The sequence below is a fragment of the Tamandua tetradactyla genome, chromosome 25, assembly GCF_023851605.1.
Source record: "Tamandua tetradactyla isolate mTamTet1 chromosome 25, mTamTet1.pri, whole genome shotgun sequence".
NCBI lineage: Eukaryota > Metazoa > Chordata > Mammalia > Pilosa > Myrmecophagidae > Tamandua > Tamandua tetradactyla.
In genome coordinates, this window is record NC_135351.1 from 38,647,272 (window position 1) to 38,666,186 (window position 18,915).

At 47.6% G+C, this 18,915-nt stretch overlaps 1 protein-coding gene across 1 annotated transcript in view; it reads right to left on the reverse strand.

Moving 5' to 3' along the window:
- The window catches only part of NHSL1 (NHS like 1), a 124,877-nt gene extending 120,195 nt beyond the window's left edge, over positions 1–4,682 (reverse strand). Inside the window, exon 1 of the mRNA XM_077143286.1 lies at positions 3,813–4,682. Within this exon, the coding sequence (XP_076999401.1) occupies positions 3,813–4,014 (202 nt within the window). The 5' untranslated portion in view covers positions 4,015–4,682. The remainder of the gene's footprint in view (positions 1–3,812) is intronic.
- Between the last annotated feature and the right edge of the window lie 14,233 nt (positions 4,683–18,915).

Here is an 18,915-nt window from a genome sequence, read left to right on the forward strand (position 1 = left end):
TGTTTTCTGCAAATACTTACAGGAAGTGGGGGAGGGGAGGATGAAATGACTTTAAATACAGCCAATTCCCACACCTGAGATATTTGATTATCTCAGATAGATAACTAGATTCTTGATTATCAACTAGATCATTGATTTTCTAGCGCATGGCTTAGTCATGGCCCTTGATTCCTTGTGAGGCCATTCCTTGGCCATTTTTGTAGTAGCTGGGAAGGGGAGGAAAGGAAATTCAGATGGTTCAAATGCGATACCTTGTTAGTATCACATACTCCAGGGTCCAGAAAGAGAATGCAAGCATTGTTTAAAAGGAGCCCCTGCCCCTTGGACCTGCCAATACCCACATCATCAACCACACCCCAGCTCAGAGGAATGGCGAGCTCGGTGCCACAAAGCCACTCTGCTCAAAGGGAGAAGACCTCACTATTATTCCATTGCTTTTGGGTGGTGAGAAAAGGATAAAGCAAACTGGGGAAAGCACAGAAGAAACACAACCAGCCGTTTCCCTCGAGAACACTTCCACAGGGCTGGAAAAGAAGCACGTGTTCATTTAAATACGCTTCCAAGGAAAGCATGGAAGGTTTTAAGACCTTCTAAGGCATCTAAGCCATGTATTCGACACCTTTTCACGATTATCCTGCATTTTTTATTTTTAAATCTCACCTACGGCATTTAAGTATGAACTCCATGAGAGAATGAGCTCAAGCATTTGTATTCTCACTTGGTACCTGGTAAACACTCCTTCTGCAAAAGGCTCTCACCACTCCACAGCAAAAGCTACCCATGGCCTCACATACCACTGCACTCCACCTTTTAGGACACAAACACCTAAGAAAGCAGCTCCTGATTCGTTGAATATAATATCAAAGAAGATACTGATTCGCACCCTTGACTTTCATGGCTTATTAAGTCAAAACCTCACCTGCCATTGCATGGGGGACACACACTTAGAATATAAGCATTGACGACTGCTGTTATCCAATTCGCTGTTTCCTTCCTGAGTACAAATATCAGTACAATTTGAGCTGATGTGCAAAAAAAATGTGACAAAAGAAAACTTACAAGTGCCTACTTGTGATTTTTTTGGGGGGGTACATATCATTGTGTATTTCCAGTCACTTTTTAGGTTCAGGAAAAGTAGTCTAATTGGAAACATGTATATTAGTAGCATTTAATCTTTGAAATAGTTTCTCCAAAGAAGCCTCAAGCTCTGTCACCTTGACTTTAGCGTCAAGTATGTAAGTAAGGGTTAACTTGTAAAGCTCTAGGTCTGTGTACTGATATCCATAAGGGTAAACACTTAATGTTACAGATAAGCCATCCAACCTAGGAATGCACTAGAAAGAGAACTTTTAACATAGAGCTTGAAAGAACTGTGGCAAAACATGAATGTGTGACTTACACAATGTTTTATCCACATTGACAGTAGGGACCCCACTGCCCAGCGGGGTGGGAGAAAGCCAGGAGGCTGCAGGCAGGGTGTCCCCACCGTACTGCAGAGGATGCGGGATGACGGATTAAGCTAGAATTGCCCTTCCTGTAGCTGTCACTGCTGGAAAGTGGTATTTATATTATGGTAAGGGGGGGATGAGGTGGGGAGAAAGTCTATTAGGGTACATTTGGTCCTGGCAGAGGGTGCCATACAATCCCATGAGACCATGCCAATGTGCTGCAAATGATTTTTTACACTTTACAACCAAATCCTAGTATGGGCATTGGGTATTCTCAGCAGGGACTGATAAGTCTTGCTAGAATTCCAGTGTATTTGATACAAAACAACTCCAATCCTGTACACTTTTTTTCTTAAAGATTTTCCTTCTGTAAACAAATGTTGCCACTAAATTTCTCCAAAGGAAAGAACTGTGTGAAATAAAAGGAGACTGTTATAACATGCCACTGTGATAAGATGTCAAAGGTGGTCCAAGTTGGGAGCCAATTTGCTTTAGTAACACACATGAAAGAATATATTCCAATGAATTTGGACTTGGAGATAGCTTTTTCGGGATCCCTCTCTCCACTCCATGTCAAAAATGATGGTATTACTCACACCCAGTTATTTCTAACAGCCATAGAAACGTACACATTGTATTGTGCTCCATGTATCCTTATGAGACTTCTGTGTACCCTATCACGTTAAGGAATAAAGGGCACAATCCTTTGTGTTGTTACATAAATGAGTCCTCCCTTCCCTTCACAAGAGGCCTCTGTTCTTTATAATGACTTCTTTATTTTCCACAAGTCAAATGTACAGGATTTGCTTCATTTCCCAACAAAAACAATATGCACAACTTCACAGCTTCTCCCTTTTAATGGTAACTTGCATGAGGCACCTAGGATAGAAGTCCTAACATTGCATGCTCGCATGTGTACAGTCTTTAACAAAAACTTGACATCTGTTGGTTTAAAGCAAAACAAACCCAAATTGTAACTTTGGGCAAAGGCCAAAGGAATCAAAATTACATCCTTCTGCCACCGCAGCACTACTGTACCCACCCTTCAAACGTTTTTGCTCCTAACATTACAGCCTAACCATTTCCCCAAACCACAGCTTATTCCTGATTTAGAAGGGTCAACTTTATGGACTTACTAAACTACACAACTCCAACCAGGAAGTACACACGCTTTTTCTGCGCCTGGCATCCAAACAGCATCTGAACTAAAAGAACCTGTGTTTTTAAGCTCAGTATTGGCAGATCTGTGCCAACTACCTTCTTGACATAATAAACAACTGACATTTTCAAAGAGCTTTAACTGGCCCCTCTCATGGGGTAGTGTAACAGACGAGAATAAACGGTTTAACACCCATTATCCATAAAGAAGGGCTGAGTTTAACTCTCAGTCCATGGAATCTAATTATTACCCTGATTTAACTTTGTCTATTTTTTCACATTTCAGCAGTTTGGGTTTTTTGAAAAGAGGAGAGAACGGGTCCCTGAGAGAGTTTAGCAAGGTTTCTCTTGGCACGAGAAGAATGCGATAAGCAGGGAAAGAGTCACGCGGAATCCGGGGCCAGGTTCCTTTGTAACACTTAAAAAGCACTCCCCTCCTGGGCTTGGCCACGCCACCCACCAGAGAAACCATTTTAGAGCTTAATGATTCTGCAGGAAATATAGCTAGGGGAAGAATTCAGAAATTCCAAATATCAAATGGGGGTGTCCTAAGAAATACTGAAACATTTTGCTCTCTCTCAGCAGGGCTGGCGTTTCGCTTCACCTTCGGGAGGGGGAAACGTGCTAATCCTGTGAGCAGAGGCCAGCGCTGGTCTGCAAAGGAACTGACTCGCAATCCACAAGGCCTTCTGACCAAGATGTCCAGGGCATGTCCCTCCGGGACTCATTTTCCTCCATGTCAGGCCCCGGCACCTTGTTTAGTTCCAGGCTCAGCTAATTCACCAGCCTTCCGGAAAGAGGGATGCAGGTGGCTATCCAGGCCTCGCTGCTTTCCCAGTGCACTTGCTCGGGAAGGAGCTCCACGTCCTGAGCCCAACATCCTCGTAGGAACAGAAGCTTCTCTCTCTCCGCTGGGCCCACTGAACCTTTCCCAAGTCCCATGAGCATGAGGATCTGACAGAGGGGGTAGGGTCAGAGGACAAATAATTGTCGTGTTATCTTTCCCACAAGGACACCCGCTCGAACTGACTCTAGCTGGAAGAGTATTTTCACTTTAGATATAGAATAAATGAATGACACTGAATTCCCATAGAAAACAAAAAGACAGAAACTCCGGATGGGGGCAGAAACTACAAAGTGAAACCTGTCATAGGCACAAGGAACTCTACACAACAAACTTGTAAATGTTTAGAAAAATCAGGTCACCTTTCCTGGTCTGGATTCCGTACGTCCAGTTTTCGTCGTCAGCGTCCACCTGCTGCCCGCAGATCGACAGCTCCCCATCGCTGCGAAACAGCCTCTTTGTCTGCCTGGACAAGGAGGAGAAATTTATCCAGCTCACAGCCCGCGCCAGAGAGCCGGAATGCGACTTGAGTCGGAAGGAGCCTGAAGAGCCTTCCTTTTTCATCTTCTTTCACACCAAAATGCACCGCGGACAAAGGACAGCACCCCAAACCAAAAGCTGGCTTTCCTAAGTTGCTTCTGATGGCAAGTCGGCGCCTTCCCACTTACTCAGACCATCAGGTGGAAAGCCAGCAGGGCTTTACGCAGAGACTGCGTCTACTCCGTCCAGTTCAAAAGGGAAAATGAGAGATTCGGAATGGAGGAAAAAAGTGTTTTTGCTTTTGTTTTTGTAACCCTCATCACACCGCGGCATTGGTTCTCTTAGGTTAGGGATACCCATTGGCAAAAAAAAAAAAAAAAAAAAAAAGTAAAAATAAGTAAAAGTGCACCGGAACAAATGCAGCAGGCTGCTGATCTCAGGCACCACTTGTTAGGGCTCGGCTCTGGGGCCGGGCGGGGCGCACCTAGCACCCGCAAACGAGAGCCCCGCGGCCGCCCGCATCCTTCCCCGGCAGGGCAGAAAGCCCGCCGGCGGCTGCAGAAGCAAAGAACTCCTCCCCCTGCGCAGGGGGACCCCGCTTCCCGCCCGGCACCCCGCCGAGGGGGCGCCCACTCAGGGCTCTGGGGAGAGATCAAAGCGTTGAGCTCCCTTGGCCGGCACCGCGCAGGGTCGTAAAGCGCCCGCTTGGCCTCCTCGCCGCCGGGGAAGCGCTCCGGCCCCACAAACAATAAGGCGGGCTGCGTGGCTGGCTGCAGCTCGCGGAGCAGGGTCCCGCAAGGCCATAGGCTCTCCCGGGCCTCCGAGCGCCTCATTGGAGACGCCGCGCCCCGCCCTCCCCAGCCCGCCCCAGAGGCAGTTCAAACTCCGGTGCCCCAGCCGGGCCGGGGACCCGGAGGCCGTGCCCAAGACTGACCCTTGGGGGCGGGAAGAACTGCCTGTAAATTAGCAGATCGATTTCCACGGGTGGGATTCGGACGAGAAGTTTTAATCGAGGGTATATAGCGCGATGCGCGTCCACGTCCTGGGTGGGTTTAGGATTGTCACAATCGAAGGGAATCCACTTCCAAGGCGTGTGCAACCTGCCCTGGCTGCTGCTTCAGGCCCCGCCTCCGGCTCAGGTGAAGGCTGCGTCTGAGCACTGCCTCTCGTCCTTCGGCCACAGGCAGTGGGCTGGGACACCCTGCCTCCCCAGGGGCAGCGCCCCAGGGCCCTCCTCTCTGGCCTTTGGATGCGCATCCCATCACCGGGAACCCTCCAGGGAGCGCTAGGGGGGTAGAGATTAGCTGCAGGTTCTAGTCCCAGAACTCCGAGGTTAACCTTCAACCAAGGCCATAAAATATCCAGAGCCATGGAGGAACCCCTCAGCGGTCCCCCAAGGTCCAGGGGTGTGAGCGGCCTCGCAGCGCTTCTTTAGAGAGGTGTGAGGCCACCCCCTTTCCCCAAATGCTTATTCAGAGTAGGGCTGAGCAGCCACAAGGCAGTCTCTGGTCAATCTCATTTTCCCTTAAACACTGATCTCACACATGAATAGGAAAATGCAGGAAAGTCAAATAAACTTTTATTAGAGAGCATAAAACGACAGCTATCAAATGATTGAATTGGAATGACCCCTCTATTTTGGTCATTATTAGGGGGGCAAAAATGACATCACTACAGAAATGCCAGTGGCCAAATGAAAGTTAAATGTCTCATGTGCATTCTTTTTGAACCAAAGACCTGTTTGAGACTCTCAAAATATAAAATAAGTAAAAAAATAAAAAATAAAGACATTCTCCCCAGAAAATACATAAACACCCCAAATGCCAAATGTTGTTTGCCACTTCAGAGGTTCACGGGACGCTGACATCCAGCTAGGACTCTCTGGATTCACGGACCCCAAGGAATGAACTCGACTCTCTCTTCTCTGTTAGCTAGAGAATGATTTTTGATTTAGAAACATCTAACCTCTGGGATCACCCCTGCGCCCTTCTCTCCCGACCACAGCGCTGCTGAGCCCTGGTCCCAGCCAGTCCCCACCCCCTCCCCCACGGGGTGCGCACAGATACAACAGGTCGGGTGACTCGGGGTCCTTAGTAGCAGGTGTGTCTGCCTCTGGGTCCTGCTGTCCCTGCACACATCTGGGAAAGAGCTGATGGCAGGGACAAGGGGACTGATGACTGCTGTCCTGGGTTGAGGTGCATCCTCCAAACAGAGAGATTCAAATACTCAGCCCGGAGCCTGCGAATGGGACTCTAACAGGCTGTAGGGTCTTTGCAGATGTGATCAAGTTAAAATGAGTCATGCTGGATTAGGGCAGGCCCTAAACCCAATGCCTGGAGTCCCCTATGGGAAGGGAAGCAGCAATCCCAGAGGAAGCTGGAGGTGGAGGCTGAGGGCCACAGCCGAAAGCCAAGCAACGCGAGGGGTGCCGGTAGACACCAGAATCTGGAGAAGCAGGGAAAAGCTCTCCCTACAGGGTTCAGAGGAGCCCCGCACTGCCGATGCCCCGATTTCAGACTTCTGGCCTCCAGGACTGTGAAGCAATAAACTTCGGTTGTTTCAAACCACTCTGTTTGTGGGACTTTGCAACGGCAGCCCCTGCCAAGTAAGCAGGAGTGATGACTCGCCCGTTCAGTGACAAGCCTTATGAGTCACCTTACATCCACGCTAGGTTTCCGGAAAGCCTGTCACCAGGGCCATGGACATGTCTGTGCAATAACCAATTTCCCACCTAGCAGCTACCACATGATTCTGTTATATTGGGCCCTGATTATTAGCATCTTCATTAATGTAAAAGAACTTACTTTTACATATGAATGAGTTGCTGTATGGCTGAAATGGAATATAATGGTTTTCGTCAGCCTTGGAGGAAATATTTAGCTTTTAATTATCCATGTAAGATTTGTACTCCAATTACCTTGGAAGACCCTAAGTGCGCTGCTTGAGAAGCTATTTCATTCATTCAGACTATATTTATTTATCACCTGTGATGAAGCCCATATTTTAATTATTTGGATTATGAATCCCAAGAGTCATATCAATCGAAACCCCCCCAGCCGCGGGGTCAGGGTTCTTTGAACCGTGCATTTCATGCATATTATTTATAATCTTCACAATAAGCCTGCAGTGGAAAATCTAGACTTTTAAAGTTTAAGCAATTCTAACGAAAAACTCCAGCTAGATTGTCAAGTCACAAAACATCATCATTTAACCACCTTCCTCCTGAAAAGCTTCAACAGTAAACACTCTTCCCACCCCTTTCACCAGGCGGGATGCACAGATTTCACCAGGACCCCCCACTGCGCACTGAGTTCCCACACACCACCCCCCTCGCTGTCAGGCTGTCGAAATGAAACTTCTGCCGTGATTGTGCGTGCCAACACCTTCCCATCCCTTGTCCCCGCGGAGCTGCTGGCAATGGGGAGTCAGACCAAAAACGTGGCGTAAATGATACGCTTTGCGGGCATCCACAAGAGTGCAGGGAACAAAATATCTAGAAGACGGGTCCAGCCTTGTCGCCCACTAGGCTGCAGGCACCCTTTACCTTCCTGGACAGAAGCACAGGGGGAGTGGCTGCAGGGGAGAGCCTGGGAGACGGCCCCCAGCTCTACCTGTCCCAGGTTGGTGGCCCCCTGCACCTTTTATGCTAATATTCTTAGCACAGAGGATGGCGGAGAACCGTGTCCATCACCACTGGTGAAGGGGCAAGAGATAAGTCTGCATTAGTCCAGCGGTGATTTAAAGTAGACATTCAGGAAAAGTTACATGGGGTGGAGGGGGTCGGGGGGGGGCAGAATATATTAAGGAAAGTTCCAGTACAATTTCCTTTGGGAATTCCTGAGCCTGGTGTCCATTAATTTGGGAAAATTGATTTGTTTCCACTGTAAGGTAGTGGGATAGACTAAATAATAAGTTTGGAGGGTCTTTACCAGGCATAAGACACAACATTTCATGTTTCCATGAATACTGACATTCCTAAAAAGAAGTTTAGCTAAAATTAAAATGTTTCTTCACATGGCAGGATATAGGCTCAGACAAGCCCCTGGCCCAATCAGGGTCACCAGTTCTCCGCTGGCCATGGGGGTAAAACGCCAGCCCAAAGGAGGAAGTATTTTCCAGGGCCATCAGGTTTTGGTCTCCGTGGCCCAGACGCACTGCAGTTTTTGGTTTCCGTGTGTGCCCTGCCTGCCTGCACCCTGCCCAGGAGGGCCTGGGGGTGGAAGGGTGGAGTGTCAGAAGGGTGGGGCTGCTGGTGGAGTTGGGGGTGGATGTGTTTGGTTGAGAGAGGGGCATGCAACCAGAAGGTTCTAGAACAGAGACCGAAGGACAAAAAATATATGCCATGGTGAGGAGAGCTGCCCCCACTGTGCCGTGTTCCCAGCCAGAGCGAGCAGCAGGGGGCAGTGACCCCAGCGCCTTATCAGATTCCCACATGAATCACACACACCTCCTCCCTCCAGGGATCAGCCCCTTCTAGAACAGAACAGAGTTTCCGCCTCCTGCGAGTCATTTAAGAGTAGATTTAAATGGAAATTTGTCTACCAGGTAATTTGTACACACTAATAATGAAAGCTTATCTCAACCTCTAAAAGTAAATAGTTTGAATAGGTACAACCAAAAAACAAACAAACAAACCACACTACCCCCTGGGCTACAAAAGCAAACTTCCGACATAAGGTAAAGCTGACTGGTTGTGCTCAAGAAAGAAGTCCTGGAGGATAAAACACATTGGTTACCTGCCCAGAGATCTCCTCTGCTTCAATATTCACAAGAAATGAATCATGGCCTTGTCGGCACACCTTGGCTTTAAAAGTCAGAGTACAGAATTAACAATGTTGTTTTCTACAAATGGAAAGATGAAACTCTTGTATCTGTGGATCATCCCAAGCCTAGACCGCCCCCCCTTCAGTGTCTGCACGTCTGGGAGGGACTCCGAGCAGATCTGACGTCCTCCAGCTCGAGTCTTCCACTCCCAGCCAACATGGCGGCAAGTCCTGCGTCAGCCCAAGGCCTGACTCTAGCACTCTCTGGTCTCGGGGTGAGTGGCCCATGGATAAGCCACGAAGGCTAACTCTGTCCCAGCCTTAACCAAGACAGTGTCCTCACCGAGGGGGTTCAGGTGGGCAGGTCCCCTCAACCTGGGCATGGACTTTGGAATTCGTCCAATAAGACCACGGATGAATTCCTTCTAGTACTTACTCTGAGATTGAAATTACAGCTCCAATAACAGAGTTTGTAGGACCCAGGTGCTCCTTTGTGCCTGGAACCTCTCTGGGGCCATCCCCTGCAAGCGAGTTATTCATTTTCCTTTATCTACCAGACCAGTTTCCCACAAACTTTATTGTGCACACAAATCTGAGGGAATCTTCCTAAAGTGTGGACTCTGATTCGGGTCTGAACTCCTACGAGCCCCAGGTGAAGACATCCAGGGCCACCTTTGTCCTAAACTATAACCTGTCTGGAGGACAGGGATCTCGCCTCTCCATCTCCGTGTCCTTTATGTATCTCACACAACCGGCATTTGACAAATGTTGGTTTAAAGGGTAGACAATGGAACCATATAGTTCATTGTTTGCGTCTTTCTTCTTTAAGGCAAGGAGACAATTAGACCTTTTAATTTCTTTATCCCTACACAACAAAAAGCAAACATAAAATTTATAAATTGACAAAAACATATAATCTGCACTAAAGGGTTAATAAAATTCCATTATTCATCTCCTGCCTTACTCTGAGAAGGAAGAGTAAAGCTGTGTGCTATTTTTCATCTGTTAGGAGACTCCAAACTCCAGGTTTTGGTGGCCCCGCCCAGACCTGGGTGTAAGGTACACTGAGTGAGCCACACCAGAGAGGCAGCCCCTCTACCTGGCTGCCCACAGAGGCTAGGACCCTCAGGGGATTTTATTTGCTCTGGGTCAGTGGAAAAAATTTTATACCAGTTTTTCCTGGTAGATGTTTAAGACAAGAAATTTTTCCAGTCAACCTTGAGTGATCCTCCCCAAAGGTTAACTTTATTTAGCTCTATCTTAAAAGGATGACTTCAGCAAACCAAACAAATCTTACTCAAGTGATATGGATAAACAGAGCTGGGTAAAAAACACTTAAAATTCATTCATCAGTGGCACCCAGTACCCAAATTCACTCTGGGTTGTTTTGGAGTACCTCTCCCCCAAAAAGATACTAATGGAAATAAATACATTTTTAGATTTATAGCAGTTCACCCCAGGCTATTTTGCACCTGTTTGTGAAACACTTCCAAGGATGAGAATGAGCCAAATTAAGGGGAGATTCAAACATTTATTGATTCTCTGCTAGGAAATCTGCCAGGCAGGTTGATTCAAAAGCACAAAAGACAGGATCTCCCTGAAAGAGTTTAACATTTATTGTAAGGACAGGTGTGCACACAGTTAATTTTAACATAATGTAGAAAAGGAACTAAAGAGAACAAGCAGGGGCCTTTATCCAAGTCTTTGGGAGTTTCAGAGGGTCTCAGTGAGTTCTTTGGGATGAGGGATGCTCTGAGCTGCATTTTCTAGCTGTCAGGGGGCTTTGACCCCCAGGACTGAGCTGGTAAACTACTTGGGGGTGGGGGAGGGGTTCTGATTTGTAGACGTTATCAATTTCCATAGTGTAAAAATTCCCGCCAAGACCAATTTCAAGCTATTGGCAGTTTAACAACCAGCCTACTAAAATGCTGAAAATTAAGAACAGGCTCTCACAAGCCAGTACAAGCTGGCTCCAGTACACTACTCAATTGCAGCCAGCAGGCTAATTCAACAAAGACAATAACTTGGTAGAAAAATTAATAGCCTTCAAAATAATGACTAATATTTTTAGTATCAGTAATGGGGTGGAGTGGGGAGGAACGCCATGGGGGAATTTTGCAACCCATTACATCTTAAGCATTTCTGTTCATTTTGTAAGAATTCTTCTGAAATTTTGTTTTTCAATCTTATGCTTTTCAAATTTTCTAAATCCTGTCAGCCAAGTACCCTGTGCTGTTTTATAAAAGCAAAATTGGGAAACCTTGTCGTAAGAGGGGACTAGTTGAAGCATCCTTAATTGTCAACAATTGGCAATGTATAGAAATATTTGACAGAAAAATAAAAAAACAATAAGGATCTGGATGTAAATATAACAAGGGTTCTGAACAGCTAACACTGGGTTAGCTGCTTCTGGGCTTGTCATAGAAGCATGCATTGCTTTTATGATAAAGGGAAAAACTTAAAGGAACATTGGGCTTACAGAGGTTCTTTTTAAAATTTCATTTTTAGCAAATTATGCCCACTTTAGTTGGTTGTGTGAAAATATTAGTGTGAGGTCAGTCAAGACATGATGATCAGTGTTATATTTTTAACCAAAGTGGCTCAATTTGAAGAGCAATTATTTAAATTATTGAGAATATAGAAATGCAATAGGTAATCAATTATTACCTCAAGCCTGTTTCCCCTAGGGAATAACTGGATAATGATGAATGAGAAATTTAAAAATTAAAAAGGGAAAGGTAGGAGAAAGAAAACTTTGAAAATGCTGAAACTAGTGAGCAAATAGTCTTAAGGAGGAACTTGTCCTCAGGCAGTCTGTTCTCACAGGTCATTTGCTGCCATTTTGATAGATAAATAGAGTCATACTGAAGAACCAGAACTAACGGCAGCTCTCCTGCTCTCCAACTCTTGTTCCCCATGTGGGAATGAGCTCCCAAGACGAGTCTAATTCATATCAGACTTTGCAAATCACCAAGTTCTAAAGCTTATACCACAAGTTCAAGTAAATATGCAGAGCTGAAATCTTTATCCATAATTTCACTGAAAGTAGACAATAATTATCCTATGAGAGAAGTATGGAAATAATACCAAATATCAAAAATAGGACTGAAATTTTCCTGCGAAAATCAAATACAACCTCCCCTGGCAAACTTCTTTGTAAAGGGCCAGATGCCTCTGTTCCAATGACTCAGCTGCACCAGGCAACCCAGGACCAAATGGGCGGGGCTGGGGTCCAACAAAACCTTTTTCTTAGAGAAGTTGTTGTGGGTTTCGATAAAACTTTATTTACAAAAGCAGGTGGTAAGCTGCACTTGGCCCACACACAATTGTGTGCAGAGCCCTGGACAAGGAAAACAAGCCAAGATGGCCCAAGAATTGGGTGGCCCACACAAGCCACGTGAGTTCAAGCCAGTGTTTCCCGGGATGGGTTCCTCTGTATACCTGGATCAGAATCACCTTGGGGTGGGGTGGGGAGCTAGGGTAGAAGCGCTCCATGCCATGCACATTTTCGGATCCTATTCACTGCACACCCCAGGAGAGGAACCTGGGAACCCACAGGAGTCTAATGCATGTCAGACTTTGCAACTCACCAGGTTTAACAGCTTACACCACAAGTTAAGTAAACATGCAGAGTTGTAATCTTTATCCATACTTGCACTCAAAGTAGACAATAACTACCCTACAAGAGAAGTATGGAAATAATAACAAATGAATAAAGAACTGAATAGAATGATATATGGAAAATATTATCATTGGATATTACAAGCAGGGAATCGTTTAAAAAGTGATGCTAATTTTATGTTTTGGATGTTCTATTTTCCCATAATTTATATGAGAAACACACACTAAAAGATTTTTAAGCTCCTCGTTTTCAATTTTTATTCTGAAATATTTTAAACCGGAAAAAGTAGAGAGATCAACGCAGATTTAATGGTTAACATTTTACCATATTTGCTTCAACTTCTTTTTTTCATGCAATGTTAGAGATAAATCTTCCTCTTTTCCACAGCCCCTCAGGGAGGGGTGGGGGGTGACCCCACTATTCTCTATGTACTATGAACCAATCCCAAGCAGATGCTTCACTTGTTGTATACATAGGGGTATGATGTATTCATAAACAAAACATGGTGCTCTGTATGTGTAAGTTTCATAAATGTTATTAGAACATCCACACCTTTTAATGATCTTCATAAAATATTTAATATTAAAAACTTTTCCATTTACTCTGCAGTGAAAAGAAGCCTGGACTTGACACCTTTTATGTACCACTTCGCCTGATCCTTCTCCTACACCCTCGGCTGGGGAACTAAAGCAACACTTCACAGCAGATGTGCCTAAAAACCCATCTCTCTGTTTCCAGGTTTGGTCTAAACCTACTTAAGACTGAGGTTGTTTGTGGTTCTACCATGTACTATCTATTATATTTTCACTCATTGCTTAAGGATGTTTTCTTAAATTCCTTAGGGAGAAAAACAAATCTTTTACAAATTCAAGCTCCTTGGGATGAAAACCTGACAAGCAGAATATAGAGCCGACTTCAGGTCCTGCGGCGTTTCTCCCCAGCTCCGCAGCTCCTACCCTGCGGCAGTGTGGACACTCCCCAGGCAGCAGCAGATGCTGCAAGTGAAGAGACAGTCTGCAGAAGGGAAGCCACTTGGATACCGACGGACTCAGTGGCCCTGTGCATCGCATCTGCCAGAGCCTCGCAGCCATAAACTCATTTGATAAGGGGAAACAGAAAACAAAAGGCCTAAAGGACACTTCAGATGTTCAGAAATTTGGGGATCGGGACCCTTGTTTCCCAGGGTCAAAAATGGATCCATTAAATCAAGGGCACTTTTGTTTGTATTAGAGAACCACCACTCCAGAGAGCCTATCAAAGAGAATTCCAAGGAGAGGGGAAAGACTTCTCCAGCTGGACGCCAGGGCCCTCCTGCCCTCAGCTGAGCAGAGCGGACTGGCGAAGTCTGGCAAATGCACGAGGGTACCAGCTGGAGGGGTTCCCCTTTCCAGTGTCTCTTCCCCAGCCCAGTAGGAAACACAGAGAGACCCCAACAGTGACGCCCCAAGAGCCCCCTCGAGAGCAAGGCTCCCCAGGGCTCGGCAGCTGCACCCAGCCCCGCTTCTCAAGTCTATGCACTGACCGTGGACACCAAAGTCCCTGGGCCTTCATGCTTAGGGCAAACAACGACTTCCTTGGAGCTCCAGAATTGGCAGCAGGCACGAGGTGTGAGTTGCTCTAACAGGCTGTGGCTGATGGGCAAGTGGAGGTGACTGGCCATGTGAGCCGCGGGTGGTGAAAATGACACACAACTATGTGGGGCGGGGGTCCCGAGTGGGGAGGAAAGTCAGATTCCTGCCAGGAAAATATTTCTGATGGGAGAGATTTCATCCATGCCAGGATCGCCGGGGAGAAAACTGAGCCTCCCGGTCTCACCAATGAAGACGCCATTCTAAGGTCACTGCCCGCGTGTCATCTCCCGAGTTGTCAGACACATATTTCTCCCCAAAGAATGAGAGGCAATGAACAGTTCCAAGGACACTGTGAAATCCTGAGAAGCTGAAGAAATTGCTACAAAAATAGCACAGGTGTAGCTACCTTATCTCGGAAGGAATGTTAGTTATTTAGAATAGCTCAACCTAAGGAAAGAAGGGGAACATTTCAAATTCGGTCCACATACACCCTTAAAAGGCAGTCCAGGCATTTTCTAAAGTTGGCTTTCCTGGTGATTTTTCCAGGGAGGGAAATAAAGACCCCAGGAGAAGAATCGAGTTACCATATCACTCCATATAAAACAATCTTACTGGCTGTGGTTGATAAGAAGGTGCTGAACTAAAACACAGCTTGCATTTCAAAGCAAGAAGAAGATTTTAGTGGTTTCAAATAACCTTTCATTTATCCCAAAGTCCAGCCCGGAGGTGATTACAGCAGGGCACACGGGTCCCGGCGAGCTGGTCAGTGGAGGCCATGTAAGAACTGACACATAAGTCCGCGCTCGGCTGTTCCAGAACAGACATGCGTTCCAGGTGAGATTATGATGTGACCAGAGGAAAAACAAGACTGAATAGTTGCCTTTTACTAGGATGGAGCCTCATACTAAAGTATTACTAAAGAAATCACTAGTCGAAGAGGATGTGATGCCACCAGCCTGAGAAAGGTGGGGACAGGTCGAGGGGATGCTCAGTCCACATTTGCGGATGTCCAGGATTCCAGGTCAGGCACAGTGTCGCTTCAGTCCACAAGTCTGATGGCCCAGCACAGCCCGAGGTCCAGAGACAGGGAGGGCATGGCCGGGCCTGGCTGAAGCTGGTCAGCACCTCGATTCTCCACCACTGCCAAGTAGCACGGTCACCTCTTCTAGAAGTGTCTCCTTCCACAGGTCAGGGGCAAATTGGGGTGTGGCTTTTTTGCTGGGCTCTTGTGATGCTAAAAAGCTTCACAGGTTATGTGAGGTGTAACCCCTCCATTTAAGAGCCACTTATCCTTGAGAAAAGTTGGCATTTTGTTCACAGATACACACTGCCAGGTTAAATGACAGTTCTGTGCTCCAGTCAACAATAAGAAAAAGAAATGAAATTGGAGAAGCCTGCCATTTCTCCAATTCTAATTTTAAAAAATAAGGCAAAATTATAGAGACAGTAAAGAGATCAGTGGTTGCCAGGGATGCAGGGGCAGGGGTGGGAGGTGAGGAGGTAGAACATAGGACATTTTAGGGCAGTGAACCCATTCTTTATGATACCTTAATGGTGGATACATGACATTATGCATTTTTCAAAACCCATAGAACTGTACAACATAAAGTATGAACACTAATGTAAACTACAGACATTACTTAATGTATCAATACTGATTCCTCAGTTGTAACAAATGTCCAACACTAAATGCAAATTGTTAATTATAGGGGAAACTGGGAGCTGGGGGTTGTTGATAGATGGAATTCTCTGTCCTTCTGTGCAATTTTTCTGTTGAAAATATAGTCTATTCATTAAAAAGAAAAGCACCAAATGCAAAGCACAAAATTAGCCTCCTGGAAGCTTCCCAGACAACCCTCGGGTTAGTGGGGCCAGGCACGGAACGAACGGTCCCGAGAACAAGGCTCTGCCTCCCAGTCAGTAGGAAAACTCAGTCATAACACTTCATATTGCTGTTTTCTTTCTTTAAGTTTCAGAAGTTTGGAACAAAGGGGATCTTCAAAATGGTCTGGTCACGCTCTTTTGTTGTCCAGATGAGAAGAGAGAAAAGCAAGAGGCTGTCTGCCACCCTGTGAAACCAGCTCCCCGGGGCAGGAATTACTCCAAACAGTAATATCTGAGATTAACACAGGAAGCTGATGCCTTAAAATGCGCTGTTCTTATTTCCATTCTTCACACCTGGGACTGGGAAAAAGCTCCGGGGAAGGGGGGCGCCTTCAAGTGCAAAAGGTTCAACTGAAAGCAGGTGGCCCTGCCAGCAGGGAACTTTCTGCATCATCTCTGGGCAGCTGGAAATCGGGTTTGAGCCTGTGTCACCTAAGGAAGCCCCCTAAGGGAGTCCCCCCCGCCAACCGGCCGGGGCCTGGCACGCGATCACCACCAGGCGGCGGCAGAGAGCAGCGGTCCTGGGGGCGCGCCGGGAAGCGGGTGTGCGGGGCAGTGAAGGGAGGGGAATCTTGTAAACTAAAGGCGGTCAACGATGCTTTCGCTTCAACGACCCACAGGGTGAAGTGGCTTTTGTGCAGCCCTGGCAGCGTGGATGAGAGGCGAGAATGCACAGCACCCGGCTTCCAAGTTCAAGGTGCCCCTCCCCTCCCAAACTTGCCTTTAGCATTACTGGGAAGGGAGGGCTTTTATAAAACACAGACCCCGGGTCCTGCCCCCGGCGTGCAGAATCTCTCGGCAAAGGGCAGAGGCTCAGGAGGGGGCTCGTCGCACGGGTCGGGGCGCCCTGGCGTGGGTGGCGGGCGCAGACCCCACGGTGGAAGGCGCGGAGCTGAGAGAGGCGTTGGAACGCGGCCTGCAAGTGGGAACCGCGGTCACGGCTGCTCAGGGGAAACGCTAGGGGAGGGCTCGAGGGGACCGGCCTCTCCACGCTGTCGCGGTCTGCTGTAGGGCGATGCACAGGCTGCCTGGCATTTTCAAGCCCTTTCAGTACGCTGTACTCTTTGCTCCCACCCCCTCTTTAGAAAAAGCATTTCCCCGGGCCCTTTAGGGTCCTGCCCCACCCCGCCCTCCTAAAAAAACCCCGGCCCTGACAGCCTGGGGAGGCCCAGCTCTCTGTCCTGTGACTCTCCGTGCCCCCCCCCCCCCCCCGCAACCTTTACGTTGCTCGTTGTCCCAAACCTTCGGGATTTCCCTTAGGCCTTACTTCCACCTCCACAGCTACGAACTCGGGAGACCAGGTACCTCCCTGTGGGAAAGCTGAGAACGTCCACGGCCTCCACTTTTCTCCCTCCTTCCCCATAGGAAGGTTCCGGCCCGAGCTCGGCTCCCCTCTGCCCCCTCCCCCACCGCACCCCTGCGGACCCACCGCACCCGCCACCTGCTCTCCTCGCCTCCGGACTCAGGAGCGGTGGTCGGCCCTCCCCCCTCCCCGGACCCCAACCAGGGCCCTTCGTCTGCGGACTCGCTGCTGGCCCCCAGGCGGCCGCTTGCCTTCGCTGGCCTGAGGCCCGTCGATGACCACGTCCGCGACCAGAAAAGACTCAGCTCTATGGGACTTCGCCTGGCACGTCGCAGACGGTCAGTAAAGAAGCAAGGCAGTGCCACTTTCCCCGCTCAAAAACATGGGGTGCAGCAGAGAGAGGGAGAGAGACAGACAGAGAGGGAGAGACGGAAAGAGGGAGGTGAAGAGAGGACAAATATCTCATCAGGCGGACGTGGGTCAATGCCCACTTTGACACTTAGGGTTACTGACAATTCGATCTTGTCGACCCCCGCAACACACTCACAGAAAGTGGCAACGCTGCCACCCAGTGGGCGTGATGAGTACAGCAGGTACGCAGGTGGGACCAAGGGCGGCTGGCAAGGTTTGGAATCATCATCAGGCCTTTATTTTTTTAAACTTGAGAATTGGCAGAATACGATCAGAAAAAGGTAAGGAATTATTGGCACTAGTGATTCAAGGGGGGAAAACACTGATAATAAAAATCACACTGCAGCCTGAGCTGTATAAAAGAGGGGTAGAATTATGGAAACTTTCAAATAGTATTAAATTTGGAACATCACCGTTTGAAAATACTTTTTTGCTTTCCTTTACCCAGTTATTCAACGCAAGTTACTGCACCCCAGTAGCCATCATAAAAACAAGAGCATGAATCATGACCCTCAGGAGAACTTCACTGCCTTCTGCTCCCCAAAGCATAATGTGCAAAAACCCAGGTTGGCACTTTTAAAGAACACATGGGTGCTCTCTAATCAGCCCCGCTTTCCATCTCAAAGAACCTGCCAGCCTAACCTACCCTGCGTAAAAGAAAATCGCGGACCGCAAATAACAGAGCTCAAGGTGGTTTCCACAGTATCATGACCCTATAAAAACTATGTGCAAGAGCTGAGAATTGGGATGTGAACATACATAGGTAGCTGTAGTTGTGTGTTTTTTTTTTTTTTTTAGGAAAAATGCCCATAGTGGGTGGTCTAAATATATTCTAAAGAAGGGCATATCAAGGAGTCAGTGTAGGCAATATATCAGCTTTAGAGGAGAAATCCTTATAGAGCAATAATTAAGCTTTCTCCAAGCACCCAGATGGCACCCCACCTCTCCCCCAGGAAAGCAACTGCCCTCAACTTTATAAATCAAAGTTAACTTGCTTTCCTCGTCCTCTATCGCGGACTTCCCTGGCCCGACGCTGTCACGGCGCTTCACTTCACATTTTAGAATTAAGTTTCTTTTCATGAAGAGCTGATGAATCCCATCTAAAGGCCAGTGAAACATACACACCCACTTTCGTGCAAAACCAGAAAATCATTAGAACTGAGACAAAGGTCCATGGAATCTTACAGTGGAAGTGACCCCAGCGACACTCAAACCTCCCCTCCACACAGAGGCAGAGGGCGCGGGGGTCGGCCCGTGGCCCGGGCAGGGGGACCACGTGGGGGTCGCGCCTCCTCGCCAGGTGCCAGCTCTGCCTCCTCAACGCCACCTCCCATCTGGCCCTGATGCTCTTCGGGTCCATCAATGAGTCATTTCCCGCTTCCTCACCCACCTCCGTGGGTGGCCTGCAGTCCAGCCATTCACAAAGGGGCT